Raw genomic sequence first — 18,775 nt, 5'->3', positions numbered from 1 at the left:
CCAAATGTGGCCAGGAGGAGAGGGGCTTGCCTCAGTGCGTCAGCAACAGAGCTGTGATCATCCTGGGCCTGCTTCCTGAAGCAGTGAAGATATGAGAGGATCCATGCTCTTGGGATGTCACAGTGCCCTTAGACCATGAAGCCACGTCCCCTCTGTGCCCTCCAAACCCAATGGGGAAGCAGTAGGGTGCCTCTTACCTCCATCCTAGCCCTTCTGCTCAGCTCCCGGGCAGCCTCCCCGAGGGAGCACAGAGTCCTTTTTGTCCTGGTGAATCCAGGTAGATGAGTATGTCTGGAGGGGCCCAAAGGCAGCTGTCTTCGATCTGTACACATCTATCCACTTATTCACTCAACACTGGCTGAGTCCAGTCCTGTGCTCAGCATTAAGAAGGATTAATGTCTCTGCCCTGTATGAGTTCATGGCCTTCCAGGAAAGACTGAAGGTAAAAGGAATGGTCATGCAGTGCCTGTTTGCATGCCCGTTCCAAAAGAGTGCTGCGCTCAGGGTGGCATCAAGGGATTTTTATACATTACCTTACCACAATGGTACAAGAGTCCTTGGTGTGACAGGGACAATGAAGCCCATTTTATAGGAAGAAAAATGGGGGATGCCAGGCTCAGAGAAGTTAAGTAATTTGCAAGATGTCACAAAGCTAATGTTGGCAGAACTGGAATTCAAATCTGAGGTTAGCTGGATTCCAAGACCCATGCCCTCCAAGGTAAACATGAGTCAGTCTCCCAGTCTCCAAAAAGAAAAAAAGAGGGCAAGATAGGAGCAGGATGGCAATATTAAATACCCTGACAGGCTAAGGACTGTGTTGGGCAAGACCGAGGTCAGGTGGCTCAGTTCACCCATCCAGGGAAGAGAAATCCCCTCTTGTCACCTGGTAAGGCTACCTGGCCAGCAGAAACTAGTCTGTAGACACCAAGGCCAAAGAGACCCTAGCTCCACTGGGATCAGTTAGTTGAAGTCTTTGCTTTCTATGAAAGTGGCCAAATATTAAAATCCTGGTGTGTCAGAGCTAGAGTTGTCTCAGAAAAATGTTGGTCCCCTGACTTTCGGCTTTTTTGCAAGAAAACATGGACAAATAGAATATTCCTTATCACCCCATTATGAAACACTGGGATCTAAGTGAAGAGAGGAGGAAACAGGCCTGAACTTTGGTGAAACTCAGATTGAAAAACACTGATCTGGCCCAACTCCTACCCCCTCCACCCTCTCTCATTCATAGATGGGGATGGGGAGTCCAGACAGGGAAAGGGATCTGCCCATGACTTCATAAGGAGCTTAGCTGCTCTCAATATGTGTTCAACCAGGGAGGACCTGTAAGACAGTATGGGCGTTAAGGAAAGTTGTGGGGGCAATCTCTTCTCAACTCAGAGAAAGGAACTTCGGGCTGAGGCAATCTTCAGTGGGTGGGCAGGACAGATACACTAGAAGAGCTGCCATTTTGTTTGGAAGCTGCGCCATGTGGATATTCCATGGCCTCTTGGACACCAGAGTCAGAAGCTTCTGTTCACAGGCAATCGTCTAAACCATAAGCCATACATGTTCTAGCCCTGTCCACTTCTTCCTCTCTCAAAATCGAAAATCAAAGGAGATAGTAAAAAATAGTAGACTGAGTCTAGAATTTAGAACAAACCAGATCTGCTCATCAAGGTCTCTCTCAGGCCTTTATACCTCCTGAGGGAAGTTGGGAAAAAATACTGTAAAACCATCCACATAAAGTGATATGGTCAAGTTGACCTCTTTCCCATACCTGTAGAATTTGAGGAGGTGGGTGTTTCTCAAAAGGATTCCATGAAAACCCCAGGATGTTAAAAGATGCTCTGAAAAATGGATTCTGTGGTTCAGTTTGGGAAAAACTGTATTTGGGCAAAATAATGTTTAACACTCCCTCTGCTGTTATCCATGCATGTCTCAGTCCTTGTGTTCAGATCTGACATTGCAGCTTTGAGTCTGCTAGAGACCTGGAAACAGCTGACTTTTCTACTCAGCAAACATGCTTTTCAGATTTGAAAGAAGTCTGACTTGTCACCAACCCTGTCTGTGCCTACACAGGCGCTGAGCTCTCTCGATCTGCAGGACAGAGAAGGAATGTAAAATCCTATGATGGAACAGACGGGCCACGCAGTTGTGTGAATTCTGATGGCCTGCATGGACCTGCACGGTCACCTTTCATCCTCTGTGTCACCCCCCTGACCTCTCTGAAATCACTTACTATTGCTAACTCCTTTAAATTGACAAGGAAGGCACAGAAAGGCCCACTTACCTCCCAAGGTCATTCAGAGGTCAGGCACCAGAGCCATAGATCCTTCTGGAAAGCCTGTGCTGGTTCTCAAACCTAAATTCACTCTATAAGCACTCAGGCTGTTTCTGGGGCAGGTGTCTGTGGGCCTCATGGTTCATCTGAACCATGATACTCTCCCGATGCTTAGCAGGATCTGGTTAGGTAAATTATGTGATAGCTTCCAAACAGAAATCTTAGCAGTTACTTTAAAATCATGTCAAATAATTTAAAAATAAAGGTAGCTTTTTAATCCCCCTGATATGAAGTGGTACTTGTTCAATACAAAAAGCTGAAATAGTACCAAATAGAAGCTAAAAGTCATTTTGAGATCTACTATCCAGAGATATCTCCTGTCAGAATTTCAAAAAGTGTATCTGTTAACATGGCAAAATGTTCAGAAAAGAGTAACATGCAAAAATGCACAGATAGAAGTAATCCTGTGAAACTTCATTTGTATTTGCGTTAAACTCATTTGACTTCAGGAGAAGTCTGACACCATCTCTGCCAGGTGAACAGTCTTGCCCATGACCCTTTTTCTGAATCCAGTTGGTAAAGCAGCTGGTATGAATGGAATGCCTCCAAAGGCTAATTAATCACTCAGGGAGTTTCCTTAACTGGGTTTCTTCTATCATCCTTGGGCCTGGGCCAGCTGCCTCAGGAGCTCAAAACAACCCCATACCTTTTGCAGTGGACTGGAACATTTACAGACAATAAAAGTTACTCAACATTTCCTTTTGCTGTACTATGGATATGCAGTCCCTAAAGGTATAGAGTGGGATGTGAAAAATACAGATCCTCATGGAGCTAAGTGTCTAGTAGGGGAGATAGGGGAGTGATCAACTAATTACAACAGGGTATGTCATCACAGACAGGGAGGCACAACGGGGACCTGGAGGGACCAGGAGGTGGGATATAAAGCCATCTGGGAGACAGCTAACTGAGGATGGGGGACAGGGGTACAGGTGGCTGGTTGGTTCTGAAGAAGTAGTAGCAGAAGGCAGTCAGGATGACAAGGGGCTGTACAGTGGATTCAGAACTGGAAGTGCAGACAGCATCAGTTCTATACTTGTTTTAGAAGGTGGAAGCCCAGGAGGGGCTGCTTGGCCTTCTCCACTCTTGCTTACTTGCTCAAGAAAAGGGATTCAAATCAGCACACTTTCACTTGTGTGCTCCGTGCTGCAGTTTTCAGTTAAAGGATTCTGTGGTCAGATAAACAGGGGGTAGGTCTTAAATCTTGTTTTCCCACTGGGGACGATTCTGGTTTAATTTACCCGTGCTGTGTTCAGGACCGCGCCCTGGGTGGAGGAGTGCCTTGGGGAACAGGGAGCAATCCGTGGGACTTGTTTTCTTCCTTATTTTCCCGTGTGGAATTACTTAAAACTCTGAGAGAAGCTTCCTCATTTATTAACCAAAGACTTCAGAAGGAGATTTAAGGGCCCGGTGCCGCTGCTGACTGGCTTGGGAAACTTTCCCATCTATTTCCCCTTTTGGAGGACAGACAGGAGGTGGGGTGGGCGGTTGACTACACATTGCATAGGTTTCCTGTCTGTTAGCGTAACCAGTATTCTTCATGAGATGAAAAAAGTGTTAGGATTTCTCCAAACACCAAGCTCTTTTAAAATGTCATTCTTTCCGGCCCAGGTGAACCCCAAAAAGAAAAATTGTCTGTCACAAACACGCTACTTTCGGACTCGCGAGAATAGGAAGCAGCTGGGACTGTTTTAAAGAATCACAACTACTTGCCAAGGGCGGGCCCGGGTGGTGGGGGTGTGTGTGCAGCCCGGCCAAGCGGAACCCCCTGGGACTCTCCTTTTGACAGAAGCCTCCTCGGAACCCCTAGGTCACTCTCGAGTCCCTGGGCGCTGGCCGGAGCCCGGAGTCCGGGCTGTACTCGCCCACGGTGCTCGCACCTCTGGCTACAGCAGAGCCGGCGTTCCAGTGGCCCGACTGACTCCCAGCCAGAGGAGGAAAGAGAAACTCCGAAGCCACCGCCAGCACCACCTGCCGTGCCTAACCCTGATCCGAGTGTGACAGTGCCCTCACCAGCCCGGGGCCAGGGGCGGCAAGGTGTCCGGGGCAGCTGCTCCGGGGACCCCGCCCCAGCTGCCCACCCGCGTCCATCCTCGGCGGATCGTTTATACTTTATTTTAGAGTTTCCAGTAATTTGAAATAGACTGGATCTTGACAGGAAAATAGGTTTTTTTTTCCCTCCTCATAAAATAGAACAAACTAGGAAGTCTTTAGCATCTTGTATGCAAATGAATGCTGATTATGACAAATGGGTGGAATTAATTTTTACAAGAATTGCAAGCAAATCATCTATTCTTTTTAGCCCTTAATTCACACTGATTTGTAACTACAAAGGCTTATTTCTGCTCAAATAATTGTAGTGCATCATTTGTGTCCATTTTCAAAGGCTTTTCCTTCCTGGGCAGGCTGTGCAGGACGCAGAGGTCCAGCGCTGTGGGTGCGTTTGGCCGATGGTCCCTGGTTGCGCGGGTCACGTGATCCTTCGAGGGCGCGCGCGGGCTCCTGGGAGTTGTGGTATCCGCGTGCTCCCCACCCCGCGGCCTGAGCCGCCCCCCTACCCCAGGACACGGGCCGACTCCGGGTCTACGCAGGCCGCTGGGAGTCTCGGGGTCCCCGGAGTCGCGAGGGAGAGGGTTCGTCCGCGCTCTGCCTGTCTCGCTGTTTTCTGTTTGACTTTGTCTTAGCAATTATAATAAAAATGTTTATTGCTCACTGACACAAGCCATGCAGCTGATAATTATAAAGTCTATCTTGTGGACACAATCACAGTAAACCAGGGGTAAATTAAATCAGTTACGTACGCCCCAGACTTTTGGAGTAGCCATTTTCTTTCTAATCTTTTCCAGCCCGACAAGCAAAAAGCAACGAACAGTGGTAATTTTAATTTGCTCTTCTCTTTCTCTCGTGTGCGCACATGCATATCATGATTACATTTTCTTTATCGCCCAAATCTTTGGTTTTCCTCAGAGGTAATAGGAGGCCTTATCTGTTTTGCCAATATAACGGAATGCCACAGACAAGAGGCACTTATTTGTCACGGCCTAAAGGCCGAAAGTCTTAGATCAGGGTGTCACATTCTGTCTTAGGGTCCTCTTATGGGTTGGGCACTGCTGTTTTCTCATTACAACCTCACACGGCAGTAATTGGTATTTCTTTGATGACTGCGATGGTAAGCTTTTCCTCTATGGATATTTCTGGTTTTGTGAACTACCTCTCTATATTTCATCGACCCACTTTTGTTGGGGAGTTTTTCTGGTTTGTAAGGACTTTTAACAGTCTTTAATTCTTAATATGATTTTAGTACTCTTGTCAATCATCTATGAGTGAGGGTTTCCTCCTAGAAACCTTATCTCAGACAATGTTTGCTGAGACCTTGAGCCTAGAGTCTGACCTAAATTTATATCCTGAGCCCTCAAGTATTAGCTATGAGACCTCAGGCAAATAGCTTTGCATTTCTGAGCCTCAGTTTCTGACCCTCGGTTTCCTGGTAAGATAAAAATGATGGACTCTACCTTATAGGTGTGCTGTGAGACTTAAATGAAAATGTAAATGTTAAAAATCTTTGTACAAAACCTGGCAGCAGGGAGCTTGCACAATAAATAATAGCTATTGTCGTTATTACCGGTGTTTCTGTTCTGTAAAAGGTCAAGTTACTTTCTCCAAGGAAAGAACATCTGCCTCCCAAGAGGAGGAGGTCCGGCAGGGAGGGTTACCAATGTCCTGAGGGACCTGGAAGCAACACTTGGGCCTTCAGGGCCCCAAGAACAGGGGAGGGATTTGGACGTACTTTTTCACCTTTCTGGGCATTACCTGGGAAACAAGAGTAAGATTTGATCTTGACCTAAGTGGGCGCCAGTGTACCACACTCCCTCCCACCCCTTCTCTCACCCCTGTCCCCATTGAAGATCTGCAACACAGCCTCATTCATTTGGCTGTTTTTCTTGGCTTTGTCAAAATCTGTTGACCTTCACACTTAGTTCTGACTTCCTCGTGGGTATTATGGTTACAGCATTAGCCCTATGGCCCTAAAGCACCCCATTTCTTTCAAGCCACCAGAGACCTCCCTTCTCCTGGCCGCCAAGTAGTGGGAACTGGGTTTAGAACACAGAATCCTGGGTCATAAGATCATACTACAGCCACCCAAGTCTTGTCTGTGGCAAGAGACTCTTTCTGGATTCTCTTTTGACAGCCTGCAGAGTCGCTCTCCAGAACAACAGTCTGCTACTGACTTCCCAGCACACACTAGGGCAGAATCCCCAGTCAGGAAAGACAGGGCTGCATTGGGTGGTATAAGAGATCAGCAAGGGGCCATTTAATCAGGGCACTGAGTTCCTACATAAAGTAGTCAGTTGGTAGAAGGGAAATCAGACTATTCTTTTCTCCTTCTAAGGTTTAATAAAGGAACTTGAGGCCTTACAGATCACCCGCTATTCCTGCAGAATATCTGGTCCTTGTGTGCCGATGAGGTGTGACCTCAAGAATGCCATCAACCCTCTTTGGGCCTTAGTTTTCCCATCTGTAGCAAGTTGGAAATGGGCCCCCAGTAAATCCCTCTTCACTTGCTCATGCTTTGCAGCATGAGCTTTAGTGTGTAATGGAACACTTTTTGATTAGGACTTTTGCATATTTTCCACACAGCTCCAGTGTGTTAACCTCCTGTGTTCTTCCAAAAGATATCTCTGTTATTTTATAGTTATTCTATGAGGAGCATTATATATATGTGTGGCACAGGGAATGTGCGCACACCTGAGATTGACCAGAGTGTAGAGACTCTGCATGTGTGTGTGTGTGTGTGTGTGTGTGTGTGTGTGTGTGTGTGTCTGGAGAAAACAGGAACCAGGCTGTTGTAGAAATCCTGAACCTTGGAAAAAAATGAAAGTTTTACTTGAAGAGGTGGGAGAAAAAACCAGACTTTAATGACTGGTTGGCCCAGTGAAGTTCATACTTCAGAAAAGCTTGGGTGTTGAGTGCTCAAAAAGGGAAGATCTTATATTGCAGTTTTAAGTTGGGAGGGGGCTAGGGGTGAGCAAAGCAGAATTTTACAGAGGCAGACGTTTTTAGCAGATGTCACAATTGACCTGTGGTTAGGGGTTTTCTTTAGGAACAGGTTGCTCATATAGCGTAAAAGGAAGTTTAGGACTAACATGGGATACACATGGTAAAGCTAAGGCTAACAGGATATATATATAACAGGGCACACATACATTATGAACACTAAAGCTAACAGGATATATATATATATATATATATATATATACACACACACACACACACACACACACATATATCAGAAAGAACACAGCAAGATGTACATTATGAAACATAAAGCTAACAAGATATACATATATTTGAGAGATATATATGTATATATAACAGAAATAGCATAACAGGATATACACTGTGAACCATAGCAGGATATATATATATATATATATATATATATATGTGTGTATGTATATATTTGTGTGTGTGTGTGTATGTGTGTGGTGGCTTACACTGTGATTATATTTAAGTATAAAGTATCACCTATTGTGAGGGGTTGCAGATCCACTTGTTTCTGGACAAGTAGGAGCCAATAAGAGCCTGGGCTCTTATTTAAAGCTTAAGGGTTTAAAACTTTTTGTATTAAGGCTACCAAGCCGACAAATCCTTGAATTTATTCTCAGACAAGGAAGAAGCACAATAGGATTTTAAATGTATATTTTCTACCCATATCTTGTCTTTTTTCTTTCCCAAATGTTATTCTTATTGATGCCTCCCTGACCATCCCATTTAAAATGTCAGTTGCTCTTGTTCCCCATGTCCTGATTACTCTGCTTCGTTTTCTCCCACAGTATGTATTACCTTGTAGCATCCTATTTAATACATGTATTTGTTATTCATTTTTCCCCACTCAAATGGAAGGTCAATGAGAGCAGGGATCTCTGTGCTTTTGGAACAGCACCCTCAGTTCCTAACTTAGTGGGTATCTTACTGTGGACTGCGATGGATGCTTGTCAAGTAAATGAATGAAGTCTCTGTGTGCTTCATTGCTTGTGGTGTAGAAGCAGCTTCTGAGACCTAATTTTTTTTTTCTCCCATGCAAGCTGTGGCTGATTTGGGATGGCGGGAAGAACATGTGAGAAAATAAGTGCAGAGAACAGAGCAGCATCTCCCCACCTGCACCCCAAACAGTAGTCCCTGGGAGGAGTGAGAACTGAGGAGCCTAGAGCATTGGGCCGAGCTGACTTTCAGCAGGTTCTTCGTGGAGGAATGATAGTAGGGTAAGACCTAGCAAACAGGATGGAGAATGCTATGCCCAAGTGCCCCTGGAACAAAAATACAAACCCAAGTATTTCCTATCTCATGAACTCAGAGCAGCGGGAGATACAGCCAATCATAAGAACTGACAAATAATCCATTCAGAGGAGGGTAAATATAAAGTGTGGTACCTACAGGAAGCCCTTGCCTGGAGTGTGAGGTCTTAGAGAAACCTAAACAGAAGGGAGGCAGGTAGATGATGGGGTCCCGGGAAGCATCCTGCCATTCAGCACTCTTCCTTTGTACTTTCTGTGCTCTGTTGCTGTTTGCCAAGTGTGGTTAGTTTAGCCTAATTCCCCTTGTGCATGCATCCAGCTGGGCCCACATGGACAATTCCCCCTGTAGCTCCTTTCCTCTATTTCCAAAGATTCTCACTACCTTCTTGGATCTTTGTAGAAGTCTATGTCCAGAGATGACCACCCTGGAGAGGAAATGGGACTCACTCAGAACCCACCATGAGATAGTGGCTGATCTGGGACTCCCAGTTCACCCCCAACCCAGCACTGTGGCCCGTTCCAAAGGCTGTGTGCAGTCTTTGCCACTCACGCCAGTGCATCACAGACTAGCCTCAGACCAGGACGTAAGAGAGGTCAACAGTGCCAGAAGGGACAGCCTCTGACCATGAGAGGTCCAGACATTTTACCCAGGTGTACCTGAGATACTCCTGGGCATAATCCCAAACCATGTTTTGAGATCCAGGCTTCACTGGTGTGGTGGTTTTAAACTTCAAGTTCTTAGACATTCCTCCCATTGAGAGGGAGAGTTTCTGTTCTCTCTGGCCAACCCTAGTGACTCACAAGCAACAGACTACATTAGAAGCAATGCCACAGGGCTGCTGAGGCTAGGTCACAAAAGGCAATGTGGTTTTACAGAGCGAAAGACTTCTGGAGATTGGTTGTGCAACAGTGTAAAAGGACTTAATACTTCTCAACTGTACACTTAAAATGATAATTTTATGTTATACTATATGCATTTTACCACAATTTCAAAAATCAAGCACTATACATGGAATTTTATCCCACCACAAAAGGGAATGAAGTACCAATGCATTTTATAACATGGGTGGACCTTTAAATGAAAGAATCCAGTAACAAGTGGCCACATGGTATGTGAAATGTTCAGGACAATTCACAGAAGCAATCTATAGACCATTGATTGCTAGGGGCTGGAAGAATGGAGAAATGAAGAATGATAATAGGTATAGGTTTTCTTTTTTCTTATTTTCTTTTTTGATTGATGAAAATGTTCTGAAATTAAACTGTGGTTAGGGCTGGGGATTTGGCTCAGTGGTTCCACTGCCTGCCTTGCAAACGCAAGGGCCCAAGTTCACCTACTCACAACAAAAAAAAAAAAAAAAAAAAAAAAAAAAAAAAAAGAAAGAAAGAAAAGAAATTAAACTGTGGTGATAGCTGCACATTTCTGTGAATATATTAAAATTGTCCACTTTTAAAGGGTGATTTTTATTGCATATGTATTGTATCACCATAAAATTGTTTTATTTGTTTAAAAAAGGCATTGCCATTTTCACCTTGAACATTAGGACTCTGGCTTTTAGAGTTCTGGACTACCAAGTATAAAAGTCTGAATTCTCTGAGGTCATCATATTATGAGGAGAGCTAAGCCATATAGAGAGGCTACAATACTTCCTTTTTGTGTGTGTGCTAGAGACCGAACCCAGGACTTTGTGCATGCTGAGTACCCTCTGCCACTGAACTACACACCAGGACCTGAGGCTACAGATCAGTGTTCCAACTGAGAGCTCTAGCATCATCTGCTATCTACGAGGAGTGAAGTCACCTGGGACCTCCCAGCCAGCTGAGCCTTCAGACGAGCATGGCCTCCCCTGACATCTCAGTGAAATGACACGAGAGACTCCAAGAGAGAACTGTTCAGCCAAGTCCTTCCCAAATTCCTATCTCATGACAGCTACAGAGGAATAAAATGGTGATTTTAAACTGATAACTTCAGAAGTAGTCTGTTAAGCATTAATGGATACTGAAACATAATCTGTATGATTTCTTCTGCATCCCTTGAGTTCATCAGGTAGAAGGAAGATGAGACCAGGACCGGAAAATGTCTAACACTTTCTTTTTCTGAAGGTTTTTTTTTTTTTTTGTACCAGGGATCAAACTCAGGACCTTGCACTTGCGAGGCTGGTGTGACACCGCTGAGCTAAATCCTGAGCCCAGGGTTGTTTTTAAATTGATCATTTTTTTACTTATTAATGTATGCTATCTCACACAAAAGCTTGGAGGAAAACCACAGAGAGATAGTCAAGATTGGGTAACAGAAAATGGAATAAGGAAGGGAAAGATGCACCATTGGAGCAGAAAACCAATAACGTTATTCAGAAGAACCCAAGAGGATGATCACCTTGGCTCTGAGTAACTGCTCATGAACTGGCAGTTAGGACAGGGTGGTGGTGTGGCAGTCTCAGGCACTCCTGGGTCCTGTGCTAGTGAGGGTTCTCTGATTATCATCAGGCAGTGTTCATGGAGGAGTTACTGTGGTTGAATTAGTTGGTTTCCCATCTCTGGGACAAAATGTTTGACAATACTTAAAGGAGGAGAAGTTTTGTTTGGCTCACGGCTACAGTGGATTCAGTCCATGGTTGGCTGGGTTTAAGGCAGAAACAGCATGGTTGAATAGCAGGATGGGGGAAAGCTGTTCACTTCATAGTAGTCAGGAAACAGAGAGAGTTCATGAGGGCTGCAATCATCAATAAATGCCGTAGGGGCAGGGCCCTTTGGGCTCACATCTCACCACAGCCTGCTCCAGATGCAGAACATGAAGCTACAGAATTTAATATTTGCCCTGCTGGGTTTTGGTTGTGCTTTGGTTTATTGCTTTCTAGTCTGCTATTTCTCCCTTTTGGAATGGGAATATTTACCCTGTGCCATTGTATGTTGGAAGTGTTTAACTTTCTTTTTTATTTTTACAGGAGCTCACGGCTAAGCATTGGTCTTGAGTCTCAGAGGAAACTTTGGACTTGGACATTTCAGCAATGGTGGATGGAAATGTTAAGAAACGTTAAATGACTCTGAGAGATGGACTAAGAGTATTTCGTATAATGAGATGGACATCAGCCTTTTGGGGGTCAGAGATAAAATGTTATGGTTTAAATCTAAAATCCCCCCCCCAAAAAAAAACCTCACATGTGAAGGTAGTCTATGGTCAGAAGATATGAGTAACTGAGGCCATGACTTGGAAGTGTATTCTCTTCCCCAGCTCTCTCCCTTAACTCTCTGTTTCCTGGCCACCATGCAGTGGACAGATCTCCCATGCTGTTCTGCCATGCACTTTATGCCTTAGAGCTGGCTGACCATGGAGTGAACCCACTGAAACTGTGATCCAAATAAACCTCTCCTCCCTTAAATTGCTGCTGTTGAGTATTTTGTCCCAGCAGTGGGAAAGTGACTAATACAGTGGTCAATCTGACATGTATCTTCAAACCCGGAGACTTTGACCCTTTCAAAATCCTGGAGTGTTGGTTATAGGCCCTGCTTTTCCTAAGCATGACTGGCAGAGCCTGGATTCTAGCTCTGCATGGCAGATCCATCAGGATCCTGAGGTTTTTCCTTGCTCTTGAATGTGGCCCTGCTGAACTAGCAGCCAGCTCCATGGTATTCTTATTGCATATTTCCTGGTTCTAAAAATGAGTAGTTTGTTTTGGCTTCCCTAGCAAGGTTAAGTTTTGTGTGAATCCATTCATTGTTGGGACCAGGGTTGAGGAGGGTAATACCTCTGAGAATTCTATACCTGCCAGAGGTTGTCCACTCCAGCTGCCAAGGACTTCTAGGCACCAAACACCTGCCTCTTTCAGGAAGACCAAGGGCCTCAATGTGTTCCCGACAAAGTGGCATTGAGCTCTGAAGGCCAGTCCCTAAGGCTAGCCCGTATCAGTAGGGTAAACTGGTCTGAAAGCACAGTTGTCCACATCCCAATCAGACTATGACAGCAGATTCACAGATGCTTTTAAAAAAATTGTGGCAATACACACATATCAATATCTACCATCTTAACCATTTTAAGTGTAGAGTTCCATAATGTTAAGTATCAATCTCCAGAACTTTTTTTTGTCTTGCACAACTAAAACTCTGTAACCGCTTAAACAATTCCTTATTCCTTCCTCCCTCCAGCCCTTAGCAAACAGCATTGTAACTTTCTGTCTATGATTTTGACCACTCTAGTTATCTCAGAGAAGTAGAACCACACAGTAGTTGCCCTTTTGTGACTGGCTTATTTCACTTTGCACGTCCTCAAGGGTAGTACCTGTTGTGGCATGTGTCAGAATGTCTGTCCCTTTTATTCCCTTGTATGTGTGCTGCAATGAACATGTGTGTACAAACACAATTTTTTTTTCTTTTTTCCTGGTACTGGGAATCAAATTAGCCAGGCAGTTTCAGTGCTGCTGAGCTACATCCCCAGCCCTCACAAATTCTTTTTTGTAGTGAGTCCTTATCAAACATCCTGAAGCAGGCTGGGGATGTAGATCAGTGATACAGCTCCTGCCTGGCAAGCAAGGTCCTGAGTTTGATTCTTGATACTGAAAAACAACAACAACAACAAAACCCCTGAAGGTAGGTACGGTAGTGCACGCCTGTAATCCCAGCACTTGGGAGACTGAGGCAGGAGGATTACCACAAATATGAGGCCAGCCTGGACTGCACAGTGAGTTCAAGACCAGCCTGAACTACACAGCGAGCCCTATCTCAAAAACAAACAGACAAAATAAAGAATCCTGACCCTGAACTACCAGTTCTTATGAAAAATAGCATGAACAGACCTCCTCTTCCCTATCCACTGGGCATATTTGCTGCTTGCAGTGTCCCTGAAAATCTCCACTGAATCTGACTAGACATAATTTCCTAATCTTAGGGAACGATCAGGCAAAACAAGCTTCAGTTTGTGCATGGACATTTTCCTCCTCTGTAGGATTTTTCCCTTGGTAAGAAAGAAAGAAAACTTGATTTTCACCCCTAGGAACTCTAAAGCAGTTCAAATGGAGCATCTAGTTAACACCCATTTGTTGATCTACTTATATATCCTTGCTCCCAGTGTATCATATACTGAATAATGTCTTGTTGCTGGAAAAGGCCCCAACTGGGTAAACAGTCTTATTTACATGGACTTTGTCACTAGAAGTATGAAATAATGTTCATTTCAACTGGATGAAATGGCTGACAGTTGGTCATTTCTACCTGCCAGGATGGCAATCTCATATAGCTCCACCAGTAGTTGAAATGATTGTGGGCAGACCCCCTTTCTTCTGTCTGAAGAAGGAAGAAGTTAATAAGAGACAAATCATCTGGTTCTGACACCATCACCTTGGGGGAGACCAATGAGAAGTTGGTTTTTCTTTGAGAGCAAAAGGTTCTTTTTGTTTCTGTTTTCCCAGAGGGTAGTCATGGCAGGCACTTCAGTGAGTCTTAGCTGTGGCCACAGTCAAAGATATGGTTGCTGTGAGTAGTGATATACACATCCACCAAGAGATCGCCTTTGAGATTTTTTTCCCCAGGGCTAGGAATTGAATCCAGCATGTGCTCTGTCACTGACCCACACCCCTAGGCCCAAGAGAAACCCATTTATATCATCTCTGTTTTGAGCAACCTCCATCCTAAGAGACAGCATCATACCCAATTATTTTGAAGAGCTTACTGCAGGGCACACAGCTGGTGAAGGGCATTCTGATTCTAGAGCCCCTTTCCTAGGGTGAGGAAAACTGGTCTTTCTTAGGAGCGTATCAAAGTGCCCAAGAATCAAGGATTAAACTTTGGCTGAGTGAAAGAAGCTGTTTCCTGCATTTGTTTTTGTTCCAGTAAATCCCATTTCAAGACCGTTTACTTTGCACTGCACTGCCTTGGGAACACTTTGTTTTGAAACCATTTTTGGTGCTTTTTCTTCATTCTTACCTTACTCATCCTTGACTTCCTATATGCCACTGTGGATTCTTCCAGGTTGAGGCTATGTCTCTATTCCTGTATTTCTGATCCATTACCTCTACATATTACCAGGCATGTAGTAGGTGTTCAATCAGTACTGGGTTGATTGAAGAGCAAAAAACTATGGGCTATTCCTGAATTTTCCTCAAAATGGCTATATATCTCAACTGACATATGGAACTACATGTAGCAGAATAAAATGTGTGAATGAAGCTATGGGGAAAACACATTTTCCTAAAGTGACTCTTACCCTTCCCTCAATATTGACTTTAAGAAAATGAATATAATTTAACGAGATACAATGGTAGCTCAGTTCTCTCCACGACTCTGATCACAGAATTTGTTCCATGATTCTGAAACTGAATTAAGTTTGTGAACTGAGGTAGCACTGTATAATTATAATTACTCAGTGAGTTACGTCATATACTTGAATGAGTTTTGAGAAATATATTCCTAAAAACAGTATTGTATTCCTAAAACAGTATATATTCCTAAATATAAACCTCAAACAATACATAAACATTTCCATTACCCTAGAGTTACTTTGTGCTCCTTTCTAGTCATGTCTTCCCACTATCCCTTCCGCCATCTATAACACTTCTGATTTTTATCACTACAATTTAGTTTTATGGCTTCTAGATTATCTAAATAAAATCACGCACTATGTGATCTTCTGTGTCTGACTCCTTTTTGTTGTATCAGTAAGAGTCATCCATGTGGTTGTGTGTAGTTCTTTCTTTTTAATTGCTAAGTCATTTCCTAACAATGTATATTTGGGTTGTTTCCCACAACCATGAACTCTCATCACAAGCGATTTTGTGGTCAGAGGCTTTCATTTTTATTGACTAAATATCTAGGAGTGGAATTTCTGTGCCAGGCCATTTTTTTTTTCTATACCCAGAGCTCTTTTCTAATGGTTAGAAATATTATTTTATTCAGAAATATGACCAATTAAAATGGCAAATGATCATCATGGGGTCTGAGGATTTCCTGGAAAACACATGTGTTCCCTTAATTATGTTGAGGGGTTTCATAACCAGGCAGTATTTCAGAATACTATATTCAATATATGTAGTTCCCTGACAGCTCAGAGTAAGCACTGAAAATGAAAGAACAAAGACAGAATATGGCTTTCACACAGAACTGTGTGAAGTTTCCCAGAGCACTTCTGGCTTGATCAGAGAGATGGGAGGCACTAAAATCACTCAGTCAGGGCAGTCCTTTGGGGAAAAGATCTGGACAGGACTAAATAAGGAACACAGGCCATAGTTTGTGTCTTGACTAAACCACGTTGTAGCTGTGTGGCTTCATATTGAGTTGCACAGCCATCTCTGCATCTCAGTTTTTGGTTTACAAGATGCAGAAGTAAGTCTTGTGAAATAACAGACTTTCTCTGACTTCTGCATAAGGACCCTGTGAGGATGAACAAAGATGAAATCTGACTGAGCCTCACTTATTAAACTGTGAGGTACTTTGTAATGTGAGGGCCGTGTGGACAGAGACAGGAATACACACAGAGCTTGTTTTGTGCTCTGGTAACTGGTATTATTGCCAAAAGGACGCAGTTTCTGGTCTCTTGTGGTACTCTGAGCAAAACTAGGCATACAGTGACAATAATTCTTTGTGTCCTGCCAGCTGGGCTCAGAAGTTCCTTTCCATTGTATTCGTCTCTGCAATGGCAACTGTCAGTCTTTCTATTTGTCTGTATCTAGGTTGGAGAGTCATGACTAATACTACAGTTAACTACCCACCTTTTAAACAATATGCCCTCAACTCTTTTGGCTATGACTAAGCATGATTTACAAAATCCATCCTCAGTCAACCACTGCAGATGATGAAAAAATAAATAGTTCATAAAAAGTCTGTTTGGGGAAGTTCTAGCAAAAAAACAAAAAGTGTCACAATTCCATTAGAAATGGGTGTAAAAGGTAAGTGCCATCACCATCATATAATAGCTGTTACTTATTGACAGCTTGCCCCTAAGTGGGTATTCACAACTATGAATTGAACTCTATTATTATCACCAGTTTACAGTTAAAGAAACTGAGGCAGAGTTCTGAGAGAAGAATTCATACCTTGGAGCCTTAGAACCTGAATATTTCAACTGTGGTTAGTACATAGATCTCAATTTCTTTAGTGAAATGATACTGGGGGTGGGGAGTATTGCCTTTTAATCTCTGTCCTTTTTTCCAGCACTGACATTCTCTTGCATTCACATAACCTCTCTGAAACAGCTTCCTTATCTGTACAATGGGGAGAAACATCACCTCCATGCTGGTCTTCCCCATAGTGCTGTCATGACCATACCCTGCTAGCGGGTGCTGTGCTGAGATGCTGAGGGCTTCTGGTCTTCTCAAGGTCTCTGGGTCCCTAGGAAATGATGGAAATCTCTGATAAAGAGGAAATCAGGCTCCCTTTCATGATGCCTCATTGGCTTTGTCAGGAGAAGCAGGAGATTAGGGAATGCTTTGACATAACAAAGCCTGGGAGATCATCTTGATAACACTTTCCCTTTGATGGAGGGGACATCTTGTGCCAGTGCTTTCATCAGGGAAATCTGCAGAGAAGCAGACAGCTGGAGCTGCTTAGTGACTCCAGGCCAGCTCTCCATAGATGTTAAGGGGCTCAGGGTGCAGAAGTAAGTGCCAACCCCTATCTGGGCCCCTTCTCTGTCTGGATTTGAATATTGCCTGTTTACAGGCTCTGTGAACTTGAGTCAGCTACTTAAACTCTTTGTGTTTCCTCTACTATAAAATGGGGGTGATAACTGCACATCTATTTCACAGAACTGCTGTGAGATTTTGACATAAACAGAGCTTTTAGAGTACTGGCTGGCAAATGATAAACTCTGTACAAGTGTTAATCATGGGTAGCTATGGGAGGACAAAAAGAATTAAGGTTAGGTTCCTGCTCTCCAATAGTTTGTATACTAAAATCCTTCTCACCCCAAACAGATTGCCTCAAGACAAGAGAGATGCTATTAAACCACTGAAGACATAGTCAGTGATGTTTAGCAGGGGCTGGAGGAACCAAAGTCATTTGCCAGACTCTAGGACCTAGAGAAAGCAAGATTCAGCAAAGCCTGGAAGCTGGCATTGGAATTCGCAACAGTGAGGAGGGGGCAGGCAGGAGAGAAGAAAAGGTTACAGACAGATAATGGGAAGGATTTTGATTTGACAGGCGAGGGGCTATCAATTTGGCAACTTAGGAGAGAACAGGTGGCGGGGCCTTAGTAATTTTCATAAACTCCTTTTTGTTTAGAGGGACTAGAATAATTATGTTGTCTGTAACTAAAAGCCATGACCGATACTGTCAGGTCATGGTACAGGGTGTGGGAAGGCTATGCCTCCCTTGTACCTGTCTTATTAAAACACTTTTAATGTCTCCTCACAGAAGGCCAATTCCTCCAGAAAGGCTCTCTGGGACTGTACTAGACTCGTCTTTCCACATGTTCACCCATGATATCCAGGCCTCCTGCCCTCTCCTTCCTACTCCCACATTTGAACTCATGCTTATGTCTTCTCTCATCTCCATCTGACCAAGTCCTTGCAAGCCCAGCTCAAACTTATCTTTTCAGTGATGTCTTCTCTTTGATCACAGGCAGAGTTAACCACCAGGTTCTGCGAGCTCCTGAAACTTGTGGTCATTCTGTCACACTGCTGACTGGAAGTGCTCTGAAAACTATTACCTGGACCATTTTCAAAACACATAGGCTGGACTTGGGGATGTAACTCAGTGGTACAGTGCATGTGCAAGGCCCTGAGTTTGATCCCAGCAACATAACAACAAAATGAAATGAAATACCCAGGCATTGTCTTGGTGGTGATGGTTTCACAGATCATACGTGTCACAGTGTAAAAATTTATACATTTTATATTAGTTTATTATAGTCCAATTATGCTACAATAAAGCTGTTCTTAAATGAGCATTTTTATATAGCAATTTACAGAAAAGGTAGCCTTAGAGATACTATTTCAGGAGTTCTGGGGTGGAACCTAGGAATGGAGACTTTGAGTAAGTTCCTAGAAGATTCTGGTGCGCAGTCCTGGACAGTACAGCTGTTCTGGAGGGAGAAACATCTGTACCTGCCTCCTTCACATGAAGATAAGCTCTTCAAAGGCCCATTCCACATTCAGCAAAAAGTGGAAGGTGCCTATCCTGGATTAAGGATTTAGGTGTAGTTATTCTCTCTCTCTCTCTCTCTCTCTCTCTC

At 43.7% G+C, this 18,775-nt stretch overlaps 1 protein-coding gene across 2 annotated transcripts in view; it reads right to left on the bottom strand.

Moving 5' to 3' along the window:
• Positions 1–18,775, bottom strand: part of Slc31a2 (solute carrier family 31 member 2) — a 66,204-nt gene that overhangs the window by 6,247 nt on the left and 41,182 nt on the right. The window contains exon 1 of one of the 2 annotated variants that reach the window (XM_010639368.3): positions 198–4,415. The exons of the other annotated variant lie outside the window; for it this stretch is intronic. Coding sequence (XP_010637670.1) covers positions 198–332 — 135 coding nt within the window. The 5' untranslated portion in view covers positions 333–4,415. Of the gene's footprint in view, positions 1–197; positions 4,416–18,775 lie in introns of those variants that run through there. 2 annotated transcript variants of the gene reach the window in all.

This window comes from Fukomys damarensis, unplaced genomic scaffold (genome assembly GCF_012274545.1).
Source record: "Fukomys damarensis isolate Sample0158 unplaced genomic scaffold, DMR_v1.0_HiC HiC_scaffold_36, whole genome shotgun sequence".
NCBI classification, from domain to species: Eukaryota; Metazoa; Chordata; class Mammalia; order Rodentia; family Bathyergidae; genus Fukomys; species Fukomys damarensis.
The sequence above is the reverse complement of the archived record's forward strand: the minus strand, read 5'-3'. Positions and strand labels throughout refer to the sequence as shown.